At 34.4% G+C, this 21,287-nt stretch overlaps 1 protein-coding gene across 1 annotated transcript in view; it reads left to right on the forward strand.

Annotated features, from left to right (window-relative positions):
* LOC145291926 (dnaJ homolog subfamily C member 11-like) overlaps window positions 1–961 on the forward strand; it is a 171,484-nt gene extending 170,523 nt beyond the window's left edge. The window contains exon 17 of the mRNA XM_080137829.1: window positions 74–961. Within this exon, the coding sequence (XP_079993955.1) occupies window positions 74–123 (50 nt within the window). The 3' untranslated portion in view covers window positions 124–961. The remainder of the gene's footprint in view (window positions 1–73) is intronic.
* Window positions 962–21,287: the final 20,326 nt, after the last annotated feature.

Here is a 21,287-nt window from a genome sequence, read left to right on the forward strand (position 1 = left end):
TGGAGACCGTGTGATTCTATCCAATTATCAAAGTAATATTTTGAATTTATTTTTTGTTTTTCTTTTTTTACAGAGCACACTCTTAAAGATAATGATTCGAATGGAGGCCGAAGTAAATCTTGACAATAACATTGTCTTAGGAATATTTGAATGGTTTTTTTCATTTCCTTTGGTACCCATTCCGGAGCAGCAAATGATCAGATATACTTTTGGTCATTGTCAATCTGTAAAAAAAAAAAATGCCCACCACCAACAACATCAGGTTGCCTGTTGCAACTCTTTAGTCTTTTAAAATAAATGTATGATACAGATAAAAAAAAAAAAAAAAAGAAATCAGTAATCAAAGTAGACAAAACGTAATGAACCTCTCCCCAAACTGCTCCACCTCCAAAAGTTGCCATCTTTTTTTTACTCTTTTTTACTGCTGGGCTGGTTCTTTTTGTCTTCATTTGAGCACAAGAAAAAATGATAAAAGAAACTGAATTGAATTTCTATAGTAATCTTTTTTTAGATCTTTCCAATAGTTATCTCCCTTAGACAAAAAAAAAAAAAAAGAAATATCTAACATTCTGTTTGCAATGAACTACATACAATAAGCAAGATGTATTTTTCTTTGCTGGAGGTGGAAAAGGACACACAAATTTCCCCCTCCCCCCCAAAAAAAATGAATCTAAATGGATTTAGAAAAAGTAAATAACATGTTTTTGTTTTGTTTTTGTTTTTTGTTTTTTTATATAAAAAAAACGGATCTTAGTGAAAAGCTATCATTTTACTTCCAAATAGGAAAAATTGTGTTAAGTGTATATTTATTTAAGAATCATTTTGCTAAAAACCTACTTTCAAATAATCATCATTTCAATCACAGAAGTCGAGATGATTTTTGTTGCGACGAATGGAATGACTTTATTCACATGAATTTTATTGATTGATGGCTGATGTGAATAAACAATGTAAAAATCGATTTTTATTTCTTTGTACCTTAATGACCTGAATTACATATATATAATTTTGTAGTCAAAATTTTGCAAGTCCAAAGTTCAACCTAATTACAAAAAGAAAATACAGAAAAATCTTTTATGTACAAACTAGTTGCAGAACAAGTGTCACATTCCAAAAATCATATGAATTGATAGAGTAATTTTTGTTTTTCTTTTGTATCTAGAAAATCATTTTCTAATGATTTTTGTGATGTTAATAGTAAATTGTAGCCATTACAAGGCAGTTTGATCTCGATAGTTCCAAATGAGCTATCTCCCTTTATTAAATATGGAAGATCAAGACACAACATTATTATTTACTCATAAAATTTGATTTTCTTAGAAAAACAATCTACTTGATCAATTTATATGATTTTTGGAATATGACATTTTCGTTCTGTGACAGATACGTAAATCATGAAGATTTTTCTGCATTTTTGTTTTTAATGAAGTTGAACTCTGGACTTGCACCAAACTTTTATAAATAAACAGTATAAAAAGCAGATTCTAGTGACAATGTCTTTATTTTGCAATAAAGAAATTAATTTTTGACAGCCATTTTTTCATTTCTACAAGATTTTATAAGCAAAACTCAAATCTTCTAGGACAAATGCTTTATCAGAAAAAAATAAAAAATACCATGTTTGAGTTTCAAATATGAAATCTGTTTGGGAACAAATATACATTTTGCTATAGGGGTGACGATCTAAAGAAATGTTTTCTATATAAATTTTGGGTTTTTTCTATTAATACTTTTCTGGATTTTATTCTGATGAAGTATTTATCCTAAAAGATTCAGTTCTTGTAAAACCTTGATTTTCTCCAGGCAAATGGAAAAACAGCTGTCAAAAATGACTTGCTTGACCAATAAATAAAGATATTGTTGCTGGAATCTGCTTTTTTTTTATTGATTAAAATTATATATATATATATATATATATATATATATATATATATATATATATATATATATATATATATATATAATTTTAATCAATAAAATGCCAGTTCCAGCAACAATCTTTGTATAATGCAAGAAAAGGAAGAAAATATCTGACAGTATGGTATAGTGATTATATTTTTTTTTTTAGTATACAAAATAAGTTTTACTGCAGTTTCATGAATCATCAAATCATTAGAATCACATTAATAAATGCTTAAACATTTTCATGCATTTGAATAGAAATATGTAAAAATATCGAGATCATTGGTGCACATCTGATGATTCGATAATCAACAAAACTGCAGTAAAGTGTAAAGATAATCAACATTTATTATATAATTTTTACAATATATGTGTGGGTTATTTGGCTTTCTTGTCTAAGATTAAAGTGTAGTATATGTTCAGATACTACATTTCATCTGTCCTTGATCAGTGAAGAAGAAATCTTTCTAGACCAAGGCAATTTTCATTTTTGTTTCAATCCAGAATGTCCTTTTTTTTTTTCTTTTTTTTTTTTTGAGAGAGATTTCTACATTAAAACCAACTTTATGACTAACTCTGCCCTCATCAGCAGGAAACAAGTAAATAATGACGTATCATGGTTTCAATTTTTGCTATTGCCTCAACAAAAATTTATTAGTTTATTAATTTAAATAACAAGTTGGCTCTAAGGGAGACATAAGTAACTTCAACTTGTCAATGTAAGTCAAATAATCCATACATGTACCAGTACAACTAATGACTATTGGATCAGATATGTATCAAATATATTGCATAATAATAAGCTTAAACTTATATATACACACACACACACACAGTAGAACCCCAGGACACAGCATTAAAAATTAGTAACAAAATACAATACAGTATATAATACACATGTATATATTCAAATAACATTATAAATAACACCATAAGGCAGGGCAAATATTATAACCAGGGGCCGGAAAAACATCATATTCCACATCATAACCTGAAAAAAGGTATCCTAGGACTACCGTATCCCAGGGATCTACTATATATATATATATATATATATATCTTCTATATATATAAAAGCCAAACGTCTGTGTGTATGTATGTATGTTTGTTTGTAACGCTAAAACTTTTGAAAGACGGAACCAAACTTGACAAATTTGGTATCATATCGAAGCCTCATCACCTGGATGACAAATATCGAAATTTCACGTCAAACGGACCACTAGAAGTTGGTCAACTGATCAGTTATCTTCGAGGGGGGCCCCCAAAAAACCTGTCATTATCTATATATATAAAAGACAAATGTTTGTTTGTAACGCTAAAACTTGAGATGAAAGATTCCTCTCCCCTAAGAATAAAACATATGTTCAATATCTGCTTTTGTTTTTTCATTGTTTATACGGTCCCGAGCAACGCCGGGTAGCCCTGCTAGTATATATATAAACCCTAACCCAACGGAAAAATATTATATTCCACACAGTAACTTGTAAAAGATATATCCTAGGCCACTGTACCCTGGAGTTCTACTAATATATATATATATATATATATATATATATATATAGAATGAACAAGAAATAAGATATTTGGACTATGATCCAAGTGTAGTATCTGTTCTGATGCTACACTTAAGTTAATTTGTCTGTAGTCAATATAGGGAAACCCTTCTATACTAAAGCAATTTGTATTTTTGCAATTGCCAGAGTACCCCTCTTTGGAGAGCTGGTTTTCCCCCACATTAAAATCGACTTTGGTTCACATCACAGCAAATAAATACCATATCCTTCTTCCAGTCACATATTTTTGCTAGGATGAGAGGATAATATGATGAATAAACTCCATACACTGAACCCCCCCCCCCCAAAGGAGTGTTGTTTTCCCTTGTCTTGGTATTAAAATGATAAAATGGAGATTTTGATAAACGGCCATGTGTCTATGATTGGAGAAGGTAATTGTGGGAGGGTAATACCATGAGGAACAAACTTATACTATACTGTCTTCTAAAAAGCAGGTAATGACTGGAAGCAATGGTTCATGATGTACACAAAATTAAAGATACTCCGATTAAATCATGTTTTTTATTTTTCTTTATTTTAAAATGCCAAATCACAAAAACATTTTTATGGTTTCTTGGCATTTTGCCGAAGATCAAAGTGTAGTATCTACTCTCCACATTTTATCAAAATTTGACATTTTACTAATGCGGAAGTTTTCATGTAAATTATCCCCCTTGAAAATGAAATTCTAAAAAAAAAAAAACTTTTTAAAACGCTATACTATTTTTATTAAATAGCTTTAATTAATTGTGTTAATGATTATAATAGTAGTAATATCGACAAAACGATTGTGCATATATAGAAGAAAATTTGGCAGTACAGATTAGAAATGTATATTAATTTATTCGAAGCTTCAAAATAAATATGCAACTGAGAAATATTGAGATCTATTAAAGGAAGTTTTGAAATGACTATACAGTATATCAAAAGGAGATTGTATCATTAGAATTCAATAAGCACAACCTGCTTTGTGTTAATATACTTAGGATAGATGGAAAACAACTTTTGCATTTAATCACTCATAGATATATATACATATATATATATATATATATACATATATATATATATATATATATATATATATATATATATATATATATATATATATGAGAAAGAAAATTAAAACTGTAAGTTGAACTTTACAATCAAAATTTATTGTAGTCGAACAATAAATTTTGATTGTAAAGTTCAACTTACAGTTTTAATTTTCTTTCTCTTATATTAAGCTCTACTCTCTATTTCATATTGAGCTTTTTTAATTTGGTTGTGATTAAATTTTCTATATATAAATACTGCTATTTATATTAGCTTGAAGTTTACCATTGTGTATATCAGGTAAACACTACATCCCTTTGTTTTTATTAATTTATATATATATATATATATATATTATTATTGTTATTTTTATTTATATAGACAAGTATTGCATACTCGCTACACTAAACATGCTTATGTTTCAGAGCAAATTGGTTTATTTAGAAAACAAACCGTTCCTCATCAGGCGAGAGAGAAATCAAGTTTATAGCTGTTATTCAAAGCATCTCGTTCTTAAATGAATAAGTGAAATATATGTTTTTTATTTATACAAAATAAAATATTAAAACGCTAACTTGGAGTGGGAGGGGTGATACTAAGGGACGTTTTAGACTTAAAAATAGATGGCGGTGTGGGGAAAGAAGATGCCAAAACTTGATAAGAAGAATATAAAGGAGATGAAAGAAAGAAAGGAGAAAAGGAAAAAAGGGAAGAGAAGAATTGAAAAGCGTAAGGGATATGTAAGGGGTTGGTATGTAATATATATATATATATATATATATATATAATGTTTTTACATAATACATGCAGTAATATGTTGCTACACATTCATGAGCATGTTTCGGTCAGCTAGTTATCAGTAACTAGAGACCTCTTTAGGCGGTACAGCTTATATGAAAGCAAAGTTTGCAACGAAAACATCAGAAGTCAGCACCTCATGTTGAACAATTGGATTACCTCGAGGCAGATCTGGTAAAGATAGCGATATCAACTTCCACAACAGATTATCTTGTTTTCTAACCCCTTCATCTTTTTTATTCCTATATTTCAACCCGGACCATAATCCACATCTCTATTTTGTATTCTTTACATACAAGTAAATTTTATTCTGTATTCCTATGTTTATCAACATGTGATGGAACCTCCTGATATTAATTCCCTATGACACTGAAGACCTGATATTTTCATTGCAAACTTTGCTCTCGTTTAAGCTGTATCACCTGAAGAGGTCTCTAGTTGCTAGTAACTAGTTGACTGAAACATGCTCATGACTGTGTAGCAACATATTACTGCTTATGTAAAACAAACAAAGTATACCCTGCTCTACTTCAGTGTTGAGCACTCTTGTATTAACCTCGTTAAACTTCATTGGTTACTTTACCTCTGAAAATATTAACCTTGTATTTTATATATAATGTATGGCGCAATCACGTTGACACACCGGTTCTCGCCAGATCACCGAAGTTAAGCAACGTTGAGACTGGCCAGTACCAGATGAGTGACCATTTGGGAAGGCTAGGCACTGTATGCACCTTATGGGAAGGTTGGGCGTGGGGCCAGCACCCTCACCCTGTAAAAAGAACTCCTCGCTACAAAAACATCTACAAAAAGTTGTAGATGGTCTATGCCCCTCCAGGGGCTCAAGGGATATGGATTTTATATATATAGTCATCCACATACAATACTGTTTCGCTGTATCACAGTTCATCAGTGCGGCTAGACAGGCAACTACCTCAAGCCAGGATCGAAACCCGACTGCCCAAACGACAGTCAAGGTTTCGTACCATTACACTATTTGACTGCTACTGTGCGGGTAGTGAATTAACAATGTTTTGACATCGTCCAAATGCCCAAGCTCGATTTGGTTACACAAAGACCATTGCTTAAGATGCTAGTTTGTATATCACTTCCCAATATGTTCAACCCAAGATAGGGACCATTATAGTCATCCACATATAGTACTGTTTCGCTGTATCACAGCTCATCAGTGTGGCTAACCAGGATCGAAACCCGACCGCCCAAACAAAAGTCAAGGCTTCTTACCATTATGCTGTTATGCAGGTAGTGAATTTAATACTAGCTGTGGATAACTACTATTATATATAGTAGTTATTCAGAGTTTTGTTGTATCAGATCTCTTCAGTGCAGCTAGACTAGCACCGATCCTGAACCAGAGTGAAACTACAGCCATCAAGTTCATAGCAGTTCTACTCTCTAACCCCTGGGATCAGTGCCTGCAAACAATCTCCTCAAATGACTATCTATAAAAACAGTTGACCACCGCTTTTTACAGTGCTTGATTTGTTTGTTTATTTACAAACAAAGAACTTTGCATTACGCTTAGCAAGCAGCGGGTGAAATCGCTTACGATGATGCTCTACCCAAGAGGGGAGGGGTTAAAATAGTGTATACTAGCATTTCAGCCCGGCATTGCCCGGGTGTTTGGAGGCGTATGTTGAGCCCCCCCCCCCAAAAAAAAAAAGTGGTCAATTTTTTTTTTTAACTTTGACCCCTATTATGACCCCTTAAAATTTATTTTTTGGGGCTCAAATCAAGTTATTAAGTTAGATCCATATAGGGGAAAAATATCGCTGTAAATGAACCATAGACTTGAAGAAGGCAAAGTGGCATATTGGCCGAAATATAAAAGTATGGAAGTGTTGATGAGGACAGTAGTGCAAAGATTTAAAAGAATAAATATCTCTTCATCTTCAAACGATTGTTTCTGTACTTTAAAAAGAAAAAAAAAAAAAACTGTGATTATCAAATAATGTTGCTAAGACTATCACGTCAGAATTTACGATTGTTATCTTGTTGGAAAAATCTTTTTTGTTTCTGTTTTTTTTTTTATTTGTTCCTTTTTTCAAAAACTATATCAAAAAGTTTGATTTCCCCAAAAAATATGTGACAAGTATTTGTTTTAGGAGGAAAAATGGGGGCACAACTGATTAAGTTAGATGATCAGAATAAAAACTCAGAAAAACTTGTGTATTTCTTTTTCTTTTTTTTCTTTTTTTTTTTTTTTTTTTTTGTGATGTCTGGTTATCTTGTCTCGGTTTGTCATTGGAATATAATCCTGATCATGTTTTTATTCTTGAACTTCTGATTTATTTTCAGAGAATGTTTAGACCTATATGCTTTTCGGCCTTTAAATATATTTATCTCTAGTCATGATTTCCTTTATTCAAATATAATTTCAAATGTAATGTGAACAAACATCTCACTGCTTAACTTCCCACAGTTCCCTGTTAGACACAATCTCAACTAGTAGCCCCTGTGGCAATATGCTTCATTCTGAGTGAAAATTTTTTTTTTTTTAAATTGATATTTTTGTGTGTTTTTATGTGCTGATGGTTATTATATACTTAAATTCATTGAACTGAGTATTTTAACGTTAATTTTTAAACCGTGAACATATGATGTCAAAAATAACTTGAAAGGAAACATCATACAAAAAAAAAAAAAAAAAAAATCAACAATCATATTTAAATACAGAACAAAAAAAATAATTACTATAAATGAACAATACACTTGAAGATGGGAGAGGGAGCAAAAAAGCTATTTGAAATATAAATATTCAAATTATTGGAAAAAAGAAAAACAACAATGCAAATAATTGCTCATCAAAAAGTCTACAATAAAAATATAATCAATAATTCTGTTTTTAGTTTTTGCACCTACTGTTAATTGATTGGCTTCAATTTGAATGGATTTAGTATCTTTTTATGAAAATATTTTTTTAATCAGGAAGATGAATTGCAGAAGATTTTGTCATCCCCTTATGATGACATCCTTAACAGTCAATTTCTTTCAATGAAGAAACATTTCAGTTGAAAAAGTTACATTTTCACTGAAGCAGACGACGTTGCATAATCATCGTTTCTTGATGATTTTAGTTGGGTATTTTTTTGTTTTGATTTTTGTCTTTTTAGATTTTCTTCTTTTAAGAGAATTTTCAAATCTAATGCCTGAAAGCGGCAAAGCCATGTTTTTTAAACAATCAAAATATTTCCTGATTTTCATCTTAATTTCGATATTTCTTTGCAATTTTTTCTTTTTTTTTTTTTTTTTTTTTTTTTAAGGAAAATTTTTCTTTTCTTTCATTGAAAATTTTAAAATTCATTAATTAATCTATATATAAAACGAATTTAGGAAAACTCGTACCCGGAAAACTCATACCCTTTTGCTAGGTAGGAAAACTAGTCCCTTATTGAATAAATATCGATTGAAAACAAATTTATGACCGTTCTTGAAGAAGATATTGTCTTTAAAAGAGAATACACATCCCATAATATTTAAAAAAATATTTTTACTTGTTTACTGTTGTTTTAAAAAAATTAATTTTTCTAAGTTTTAGTTTACTACCTAGCTTTGAAAGTTTTTGGTCTTTCAACTTATTTTAAAGAGTTTATTTAGTTAAAAAAAAGTAATATCTAGTGTTACTTATGAACAAAAAATGTCCGACATAAGAGGATCACGTCTAATGAGGATAATTGCTCAAAAATATAAAATTAAAGAAAATATTAAGGTAGATATAGTTTTAAAACGAGCCCCCCCCCCTCCAAAAGAAAATAAATTTGTATATTTTTATGCACATCCCATAATATTTAAAAAAATATTTTTACATGTTTGTTTTAAAAAAAATTAAATTGATTTTTCTAAGTTTTCATTTTCTACCTAGCTTTGTAAGTTTTTGGTGTTTAAACTTATTTTAAAGAGTTTATTTAGTTAAAAAGAAATAACAAGTAATGTCACACTTGACATTACTTAGTAAATAATTTTTAACAAAAAAATGTCCGAAAATTAAAGAAAATACTGAGGTAGATGTAGTTTTAAAACGAGCCTCTCCCACCTCCAAAAGAAAATAAATTTGTATATAAGTGCCCCCAAAATGACTTTTAAACGATACCCTCCCCATGTTAAGAATGGCTTTCGAAATAATATTATTTCAGCGCGGTACCAAAATTACATAAGACTGTTTTTTTTGTTGTTTTGTAATAACACAAGAATTATTTAAACTGAATTTTTTTTTTTTTTTTGACATGGTGATCACCTTTTATCAAGGCCCGGAAGCCACTCGGGGATAAGGGTTATTGTGTGTACAGTAATCAAGGGGATAATATCGTAGTAATAGTTGGTATTGGAGATTTAATAAAGTGTCTTACTTAAGGGGGCGATTAATCAGGAATTTGTTTATGTTGGACTTGAAGACATCCAAGTTCTAGTCAGGTGGGAAACAGGCAAACGGAAGAGAATTCCACAAGCGTGCACTTCTCAGAAAGAAGTTTTGTTCATGGAATCTACGCTTTGATTTGAGCACAGATAAAGAGTGGGGGAAATTGCTGACAGTGGTTTTAGCTAGACAGGTGTTTATCGTGAAAGATTGGCGAGGGGGGACCAGAGATTGGAGCTCGGACGAGCACTTGCCATGGAAATAACGATAAAACAAAGACAGGCTTGCAACGTCTCTTCTGTGGGAGAGAGGTTGCAGGGAAGAGAAAAAGGCACCCCCCACTAAACCACAAAGTCTATTTTGTACTTTGTCAAGGCAGGATAGGCTGTTTTAAGAAGCTCCTGCCCAGATGTGGCAGCAGTACTCTATCTTTGGACGTACTTGGCTTTTGTACAGATAGCGAATTGCATCAGTAGTGAGATATCTTCTGGAGCGGTAGAAGGATCCCACCATTTTCCCAGCGACCTTGGCAACAGACTTGATGTACGTGTTCCATTTCAGATCAGGAGTAAAGATCAAATCCAGGAGCTTGTCAAAACATGAAGCCTCTCGAAGACAAGAGCCATCCATTTCAATTGATGCTAGCTGGGGATCAGAGCGTTGATGATATAAAGATAGGAACTTGGTTTTAGATGCATTAAAAGTAACCAACTACCTCTTCCCCCACTGTACCACGCGCTCAAGATCAGAGGAGAGAGAATCAGAGAGTAAATTGCAAGTAAATACACTATTGGGCAATGCCAGATAAGTGCTGTTAGTGCTATTTAAATTTATTTTGGATTAAGTATATTTGTAGCACCCTCAATTATCCTGGTAGCGGAGTTCAAATATCATGCCTTTCAAACTAGAAACATAATGTATATATTTTCAAATTGATTTTGTTTCAAAATATATATATATATATATATATATATATATATTTTTTTACATTAAAACATCCCAAATTATATTTGTTATATATTAAGGTATAATTGTGGTCAATCCAAGACTTTAACCTTAGTTTCCTCTTGTCCTGACTGTAATAACGACTTGTGTTGGTTGTCAGTTGTAATGAGTGAGGCAGACTGCTGGAAAAGCTGAAGTTAAAGTCACTTGCAGCAAGTTTGTTTTTCATGGTGTATACATACAACCATGCAAATATCAGATTTTACTAAGTCCATATTCTCTACCATAGGTCTCGGTCTGTACAAGCACTGTGATTATAAATAAACATTGTGTGTTGTTATTTTGACTTTTTGGTTTTGAAGCAACTATGTGCATGCACACATACAGATGAACATGTGTGTTTTTTGTTTTTTTTTAATATTCAGTGCCAAATGAACGTGGAACGATAAAAGTGTCGCCCTAAAGAAAACAACACTACAGCTTTATTTTAAAACTTTTATTGAAAAAATCAATTCAGGTAACTTGATTTTGTAGTAGAGCTGACATCTATTCAATGTAGCCGTCTTCAGCCTCAATCACCACGCCTCGATATGAGTCCAGAACTGAGAGCATGCCTTTTCTATAAGCACTGGCAGGAGCTCGGTGAATACTCGGCAGATGGTGGCGATCAGGCTGGCTTTGGTGTTGTGAGAGGTCATGTTGGTGATGTTCTCGACATATGATCAAGCGAAGCAGTCCTGCAGGTTCAAGTCGGGGAAAGAGGGAGGGCCAGTGAGGAAAGAGTACAGTCATAGCACTCCTTCTGAAGCCAAACCTGAGTTTCTTTAAACGTGGGCCAGTGCCAAGTCTTGCTGCTACACCCAGGGTCTGCCAACGGCCACCTGATTGCACTAGGAAATCCCCACACTCTTCATCACATCCAAGTACAATTTGGTGTTGATTTACAAGCCGACTTTGAAGATGAGAAGTGGCATGATGTGACCTTCACTTGAAACCACACCAAATACCATAACTGTGGCTGGAAACTTTGTTGAAGTGCCCCCTCAATCGTTGAACCATCCGGATTTGCATTTTGAGGGTGCTGGCAATGGTCCTGTTGTCATAACTTGGATCAGTAGGGAGCATGAATTGTACAGCGGCACATCTCTGATCTCGCTCATTAAACAGTGTGTCACTTTTAGACATGATAGAAGGCTCCTATTTCTCTTAGAATTTGTACACAACTGGCCAACTAATAGATGATCTGCAACAAAAAAAAAAGAAAACCGGTTTTTATCAAATGAAAATGGAATCATGTTGTCTTTTCTACAGCGATAATTTTATCATTCCACCCTGTAGATGCTTGAAATAAAATTATACAGAAAAATGACAAATTTAAAAAAATATATATAATCAAGAACAGTTCATAACAAATACAACCATAAATTTCTATTTAATAACAAAAACATTTACATAATCTGTTATTACTTTTTAATACCTTTTTGTTGTTGTTTTAAATTTAGTTTCTCCTATTAAATATTTTTGTTTTAAAGATAATATTGTAAATATTGTTGTCAAATAAAATTTTCCACTTAAAATTCTATTTTACAAATATCTCATAAACAGATACTCATACCCTTTTTACATGTTCGAGAGAGTTAAATAAATAAATAATTGCATACTTTCTCCAGAGAGCTTCATCACATGATTGAAAACAGAACTTCCACCTAGGGAAGCAGTTTTGTTGTCAACATGTGTGGCTTAGCAGGTTATCGGGCCTATTTTTGTCAGGTGGTTTGTCATCCTGCCATACACAGAACCTGGTATTCCCAAGTGTTCACCCATCTGGTACTGGCCATGCTCAACATTGCTTAACTTCGGTGATCTAATAAGAACCAACATGTCAATTTGTTTATGTTGTATGTTATCATTGTCTTGTAAATATTGCATAGTGTATCAGACATTTCTGGTATGATGGATACCAACTTGGACGATGGAATCAGTTAAGATGAGTTCAAGTCTCATTGACAAAGATGAAGATCCATCTTAAAAAAAAAAATGTAACACTGGCAACAATTTTTAAAAACTGGATTGCAAAATTTGCTGAATTTGGATTTTGACTCTGATTCATTACCTCTGTCAGTTGTAGCTATTGCATTCCCTTACACGGTAATAACCAGTTTGAGTTCTGCGTTCTTTAGCAAAATTCCTCTTTGTATTTTTATCCAGAAAAGGTGGATTTTCACTTAAATCATTAGAAACTTCTATGAATGAGAAGTTTCTGCTTTTGATCAGTCCGTCTTTTTTAAGTTAGAAAAAACTTATTTCTGCAAATTGCTAGTCTTCTCTCTCTCTCTCTCTCTCTCTCTCTCTATATATATATATATATATATATATATATATATATATATATATATATATTGTTAGATGGTCAAAGAGAGATAATCCATAAATCGATAAATGCAGAATTATCTCCCTTCCATCAAGAGATTAGTTGTGCCTGGCAGCTAGGCGAGAACAGACTGGGAACATTCAACATGGCCGCTACAGACTATCGTTTCCTGAATCGTTCACTACGAACATTTAAGTTTATGTTATAGTTAAATAAATAATGTATTACAAATGCATTCAGTGTTGATTATAATTCATACCCTTTCAAGTATCGGTTTTACCAAATAATCACAAACACATCAATGGCGACGATGGATTTGGATTTTAACTCACAGAAAAACATAAACGCACATGGTGTCAGGTTCTAAGAAGCGATTTACGCCTCATGCCGCGATTTTCCTGAGCAAATTTCCACATTTTTTTTTAACACAAAAAAAAAAAAAAGAAATTTCAATAATTCTTTTTTTTGAACACAAAAAAAAAAAAAAAAGAAATTTCAATAATTTTTTTTGAAAAAAAAAAAAGGAATTTTTCCTTAAAATATTTTTTCTTGCTGAAAAAAAAAAAAAAACAGGAATTTTTCTTTGACAATATTTTTTTTTCTTGTTGAAGAATGAGAAAAAAAACACTCCACCTGCCATGGATCTAAATATGCTCGAAAGAATCCTTCAATCCCAACAAACGGAATTTTTAAAAGCTCAGAACAGTCTTATTGAAAATCTGACAACCCAGCTTAACAAGCAAATTATAAACTTACCAAAATCAAATTCTCTGGACTCCATATCAAGCACGATAACGGAATTTTTGTTCAATCCGGACTCAAAACAAACATTCAACGCTTGGTATGGCCGTTGGAAAGATACGTTTGAAAATGAATTCGCATCCATGGACGACTCCTGGAGAACGCGTTTATTGTTACGGAAACTTGGCACAGTCGAGCATCAACGGTATTCGAACTTTATCCTACCTAAAAACACTGGAGATTTTACATTTGATGAAACCATAGCACAGCTATTAGAAATTTTTGGTGAGTCAGTATCTTTATTTAATATTAGATACAATTGCTTGAAATTAAAGAAAGATGATACGGACTATTTGATAAAATATACGGGAATTGTAAACCAAACTTGCGAAAGTTTTCAGCTGAAATCGCTGACTGAGGATCAATTCAAGTGCCTCATCTTCATCGCGGGATTACAATCACCCCAGGATGCGGACATCCGCACTCGTTTATTGTCCATGATTGAAAAAGACAAGGACATAACGATAAGACTTCTGACCACAGAATGCCAGCGGCTCACAAATTTAAAACGGGACACAGCAATGGTGCAACAACAAATCCCATCTGTTTCAAAAATAAAATCAGTTGAGAAAAACTCTACTGGAAAAACCAAAGAACCCCCAACGCCCTGTTGGTCATGTGGGGAAATGCACTATGCTCGCTTTTGCCCATTCTAAAGACACATATGCCAACAATGCTCACGTCGTGGGCACAAGGATGGATTTTGTGGTAATAACCACAACCCTTCTAAACACATTACGGCACAGCCAAGAGGCAAAAATCACAGAAAAACTCCAGGACAGTTCCAGAAAGCCTCATCAAATTCAATTTTTGCTACTTTCAATGTGAATTTTGAAGCTCGGAGAAAGTACCTAATTGTTGAAATAAACAACAAACCGGTGAATTTTCAGTTTGATACTGCTTCGGACATCACTCTAATTTCACGCCAAACGTGGGAGTTGTTGGGAAAACCAACACTTAAGAAGACAAATCATGTTGCTTGTGGGGCATCAGGAAAAAAAATACAATTAACTGGTGAGTTAACATGTAATGTCTCTTTTCAAGAAAAGCAATTTTCAGGTGTGTGCTATGTTTCGGAAGTGTCAACACTGAATCTTCTTGGACTAGATTTCATTGAGGAATTGGACCTTTTTAATGTTCCCCTTAACACAGTTTTCAGTTCCTTCAACATTAATGCTGCCACAGATGCTGAAACACATTTTAAAAACTTGCTCAAAGCAAAATTCAGCAAAGTTTTTCAGGAGGGTCTTGGGCTCTGCTCGAAAGCTAAAGCAACTCTAAAACTGAAGGCAGACGCAAAACCAGTCTTCAGACCAAAACGGCCAGTGCCATACGCAGCTTTAGCTACCGTGGAGAAAGAATTGGATCATCTTCAACAAGAAGGGGTTATCCAACCCACAAATTATTCATCCTGGGCAGCACCTATTGTCATTGTAAAGAAGGCAAATGGCAAAGTACGTTTATGTGAGGACTTCAGCACAGGGCTAAATGACCAACTTGAGACACACCAGTACCCACTACCAGTACCAGAAGATCTGTTTTCAAAACTTAATGGTGGGACTTGTTTTGCAAAACTGGACCTTGCAGACGCATATTTGCAAATGGAAGTTGACGAAGATTCCAAAAATCTTCTCACTATTAACACCCACAAGGGACTGTTTCAATTTAACCGCCTTCCATTTGGGGTCAAGTCAGCTCCAGCAATATTTCAACAAACCATGGACACCATGCGCACAGCATTGCCAGGAGTTTCTGCCTATATTGATGACATTATTGTGACAGGTACATCTCAAGAAGAACTCTTATATCGCCTCACTTCCGTGCTGGAGCGAATCCAACAACCAACCTCAGTCCTACAAGTGGACCCACAGCAAACATCTTACAGACATCATCTTCAAAGGGGAGGTGTTAGATGGTCAAAGAGAGATAATCCATAAATCAATAAATGCAGAATTATCTCCCTTCCATCAAGAGATTAGTTGTGCCTGGCAGCTAGGCGAGACCAGGAGAACAGACTGGGAACATTCAACATGGCCACTACAGACTATCGTTTCCTGAATCGTTCACTACGAACATTTAAGTTTATGTTATAGTTAAATAAATAATGTATTACAAATGCATTCAGTGTTGATTATAATTCATACCCTTTCAAGTATCGGTTTTACCAAATAATCACAAACACATCATATATATATAAGAGCAAACAGTTAATAAGACATGTTAAAAAACACTTAGATAAAGAATTAAATTTAATCTGAAAAGGAAACACTTGATAAATGGATAGTCCTTAATCCGCGGAGTTTCGAAGAAATACTTTCCTTCTCATCAGAGGGTAGGAATTAGCAAAATGCGGGATCGGATTTTGCATACAAAAGTATTTGATGAAACTACAAGTAAGTCAAAGATCTTACTTGATAACAAAAAGTGAAGCAGAGGGAATATGGTGAAGAAAAAGGTGATTACACGTGAATGGATAGCCTGATGAAAGGTAAATAATCCAATAACGGTATATATATATATATATATATATATATATATATATATATATATATATATAGCGCAAACCTTTTCTAGTCTCACACAAAAACACGCGTTCACATCTCAAGCTATATTACTTGTCATATATATATGTGCGCACGTCCACACACACGTACATATATTCACGTTCGCATATATACACTCACATTCACGTGTATACACACACACGCTAACGTACACACATGTACTCACATACGCGCACACATGGGCAACGTCACTTCCCCTTTCAAAGGAAATCGACACATGCGCAAAAGACCACCGGAAACAACTATAAAAGCAAGAGCAATAAGTTGCTTCCTCCTTTTTCGACCAGCTTCCGAGCTGAATGGTCGACGGACCAACAGCCTGTCCTTTCGGCACGCGCCCTCATGTCACCCGCTACTATGTGTGGAATAAGAGTTAACAGCAGTACGTACACCTTATACACTTTCTCTCTCCATGAACTGGATTGACATTCTCACTCTTTCTCTCTCTATATATACAACTTGTGCCTGAGAATACCTTCGCGTAGCTGACTGCTAACATGGTGCGCAGCTTTACTGATGTCAACCTCTATCTTTTTCTTTGTCTACACGCTGGACTGTCATTCCCATTTCCACTACATTACTCACTCCTTTTTTCACGCGCGAACAAACGATAGTGACCCGAACGTGAGATGAACACACATTTCCTTTTCTTTCTACACCACCAGTTCTGCAACAAACGATGGTTACACCCGCGCGGACATAAACACGTGTTATACCTAAAACATTCATTTTTCAACAGGAAATAAACGAAACGTTTATTTTATCCAGCAATTAAGTTTTTGTTTCCTTCATTCCATTATTTTCTTTTGTAACGGGATTAGGATTTATATATCCTAGTCCTCTACAATATAGGGTGTCCCAATAAAATGTATACACTCTTTAAATTATCTCAACTTGCTACATGAATATGCTATGCTACGTTCCCAAGATATGTTTAGGAAAAGATATGACTTGTTTTTATCAAAGAACGACTTCCTGTTTCTCTCCCTACACACACGCCCTCCACAAACCCACACACAAAAGAGGGGGGGAGGTGACCGTGACCCCCTCCCTCCTCCGGTTTTGATATTTATCTACAGTCTTACCTCTATATGTTATTCATCTTATTTTTTATTTATTTATTTATTTTTGCTATTTAGTTGAATTTTAATTCTGTTTCAATCCATCTCTTTTTTTTCTCTTTTTCTCTTTTTCCTATTTCTCCACCTTGCCTTGCTTTTCTTTTCAGCTTTTCACTCTAACCGTTCTTTCTAAAAACTAAAAATGTTAATTTTCTTGTGAAGTCTAAAACTTCAAATGATTTGTGATGGAGGTAAGGGCGTTAGATGATTTTTGTTTTTATCAAAAAACGACTTCTTGTTCCCCTCACCCCCCCCCCCACACACACAGAAATGCACATTTAGGTACTGGTGTTTTTTCTTAATTTTTCCCTGCTTAATTGTTACTGATGGGAGTTGTTTTAGGAAAATGTTATTTTTGTGTTGCCCTTCACCCCCCCCCCCCCACACACGGTTTGGAAATTTATTTCGATTTCAACTTTTGCCATTGGCCATAATTCACAAACCCTGAATATCATTGAAAAGAGTCCATCTCTTCAACTAAATAGCAACTTGTGTTCTATGAATCGTGTCTGATGAATTATTTTTCTCTTATGGCTAATTAACCTTTTTTTATATAACGATAAAAAAACATTTTTATCATTATATAAAAAAAGGTTAATATGCCATAAGAGACAAACTGAATAGGTAACTGAGAAAAAGAAGATGGATACGAACAGATACTACACTGTGATACAATCTTATGAACACCAGTTAAAAAATAAAAATGAGATATGAATGTGTACAGAAAATCTTGCATTTTTTTTTAAAGGAAATTCAGCATACAAATTTTGAATAAACAAACTGTTTTAAAATCATGGGAAGATGCAAATATTTTATTTAAGAAAAAGAATTCAATTTTTCTTTTCTTTCTTTCTTTTTTTTACCTTGAAATGCTTTAATTTCGGATAGTAAAATAGCCATCATTAGAGTAAAAAGAAAGAGATATTTTGTTGTTGTTTTTTTCCCGGTAAATAATGTGGGCCGTGTTGTTGAATCGAGGCTTTGATGGTGTCCTTGCATATGTTATTGCAGAAAAAAAAAAACTCTTCACATTAAGCCTTTTTAGGCTGCGTGAGCCTTTCCTAGTCTCACACAAAAACATGCGTTCACATCTCAAGCTATATTACTTGTCATATACATACGCACACACAAACATACGCGCCCACGTCCACACACGTACATATATTCACGTTCGCGTACATACACTCACATTCACGTATATATACACACATGCTAACGTACACACATGTACTCACACACGTACGCACACAAGGACAACGTCACTTCCCCTTTCAAAGGAAATCCACACATGCACAAAAGACACACCGGAAACACCTATAAAAGGAAGAGACAAGCTGTTTCCAATCCTTTTCAGACTAGCCTCCGAGGTGGTTGGTCGGCACACCAGCCGCCGCCATTTTGACAGGCACGCACGCACGCACGCACGTACCTCACGCCATTTACTACTATGTGGGACAAAAGGCCAACAGACAGTACGTACACTCTTTCTCTCTCTATCTACTACTTGTGCCAGAGAACACCACCGTGTAGCTGACGGCTAATATGGCGCACAGTTTAACTGATGTCAACCCTCTATCCTTTGTCTTTGTTTACACGCTGGACTATCATTCTCATTTCTACTATATTACTCACTTCTTTTCCCACGCGCAAACAAACGATAGTGACCCGAACGTGAGATGAAAACACATTTCCTTTTTCCTTCTACAATACCAGTCCTCTACAAACGATGGTTACACCCGCGCGGACATGAACACATGTTATATCTAAAACATTCATTCTTTCAACAGTAAATAAACGGCGTTTATCTTATCCATCAATTGAGTTTTTGTTTCCTTCAATTCCATTCGTTTCATTATTTTCTTGTGGCGAGGGTATTATTATATCCTGGTCCGCAACATGAAATGGTGACTCCCGTTATTTTAAAGTGAAATGGATGAATTTGAACGAAGCACTCATGCACACACAGACTCTCTCTCTCTTTACAACTATAAACTTTCTTTCTCACCAGTAAACAACGAGAGACGCACACCAAACTAAACACATGTGGTACCCTTTTCTTTCACAAAAGAAATTCCTGTTCGTTTAATTCAATTTAACACGTCGTTCGTTTCTTCCTCGAGACAATTCATTTTCCCTATTTTGCACCACCACCACCACAAAATGGTGACAACCGAACGCAAGACGAACAAGCATTGCCTCCTATACCACAAGTCCACAACAAACTGGCGCCCGACTGACGCGAAACGAACAAGCATGGCGACCCTACCTTTTTATAAATTAATTGTTTTGAGCGAGACGCACGTTTTATTTGATAAAGAAAAAAACGAACTTTTCAACAAGAAAAACAAGTGAACTGCTACCGACAAGGACCTCAACGAACAACAATGACGAAACCCTTCGTCAGACTCGGCAGAAAATAAACACGGAGCTGTCGACTTCATAGCGAATTTAAAAGAAAAATTGGAGCTCTATATATATAGACTAGCTGGCGGTACCCGGCGATGCCCGGGTGTTTTGAGGTAAATCAAAACCTCGGGGGGGTGGGGGTAAAATAATAATAAAAAAAAAGTTTTGGTAGTTGAGTATGAGGTTCGAACCCGAATCCTTGAGGCAAAGTTGGAAATTAAAGTGTGAAAAAAAAAAAACGTGCAACGTTAACCATTGGGCCACCGCGACATACAAGGGAGACACGTTTGAATTTATTTATTTAACTATTAAAAACAGGTGTCCGCAATAAAAGTTTCCATTTGACCTAATTAAGAAGGTCAAATAGAAGTCACGCAGTTCACTTTTGCGCCGAGGCAGCGTTTGGGTTTCTGTTTTTTTTCCCAACAGATGTTGGGGAGGGGGAAACCAGCTCCCAATTGTTCAGATTGAATAGCAATTGTCTGATATACAAGATTGATCAAAGCTGATTGCTTCTGGACGTTTTTCTTGGCACGATGCCGAAAAGCACGTCCGTTTGAGTTTAGTTTCAGTTTATTTATACTAAAAAGCCCAATCAACACGCGAGAAACCAAAATAGCAATAATTTTTTAAAAGTCGACATAAATAAATCTAGATGCTACATGTGTTCGCAAATCCTAGATATCATTATCTACGGCCTATATAAATACTTCCAAGCGATCGTTACCCCCCCCCCCGGGAGCGTGTGCGAGAAAAGCCTTTGCAAGACATACACAAAATGGTCACACACATTTTGCCTTTTATAGACTAGCGGGGGTACCCGGCGTTGCCCGGGTGTTTGGAGGTGTGTGTGTGTGGTGTTAAATAAAAAAGAAAACGGGGAGGGGGGGGGTAGGATCGAACCCGAAGCCCTGAGATGAAGTTTGAAAATAAAATCGGCCAGCCAGAATGAGTTACTGAAAGATGTTTGAATTTATTTAAGTAAGAACCAAATTGACAGGTGCGCGCCCGGAAGTCGTCGAGCATTACGACGACGACGACGATGATGACATAGGTTTGTTTGTTATAAGCGAAGTTAAAATAGAAAACAACGTTTTAATTAAGCGAGGGGGGTGGGTAATCAAAACATCGAAAAAAACACACAAAAAAATGTAAGGCAAACGAACGATGAAAACAGAAAAACAAACACGTGAAAAATGGCTTAAATAAGCCTGTTTCGATATTAAAATTTAAAAAATCGGTGGGTACCCGGGTGTTTTTGGGTGTGTAGTCGGGGGTGGATAAGCGAATTAAAAAAAAAAGAAAGAAAAACGCACGTTACATGAAAAATGGCTTAAATAACACTGGTTCAATATTTACATTTAAAAAAAAAAAAAAAAAAAGAAGACATCTCACACCAGGATTCGAACCCAA

This window comes from Euprymna scolopes, chromosome 2 (assembly GCF_053919585.1).
Source record: "Euprymna scolopes isolate OS-2025 chromosome 2, ASM5391958v1, whole genome shotgun sequence".
Lineage (NCBI taxonomy): Eukaryota > Metazoa > Mollusca > Cephalopoda > Sepiida > Sepiolidae > Euprymna > Euprymna scolopes.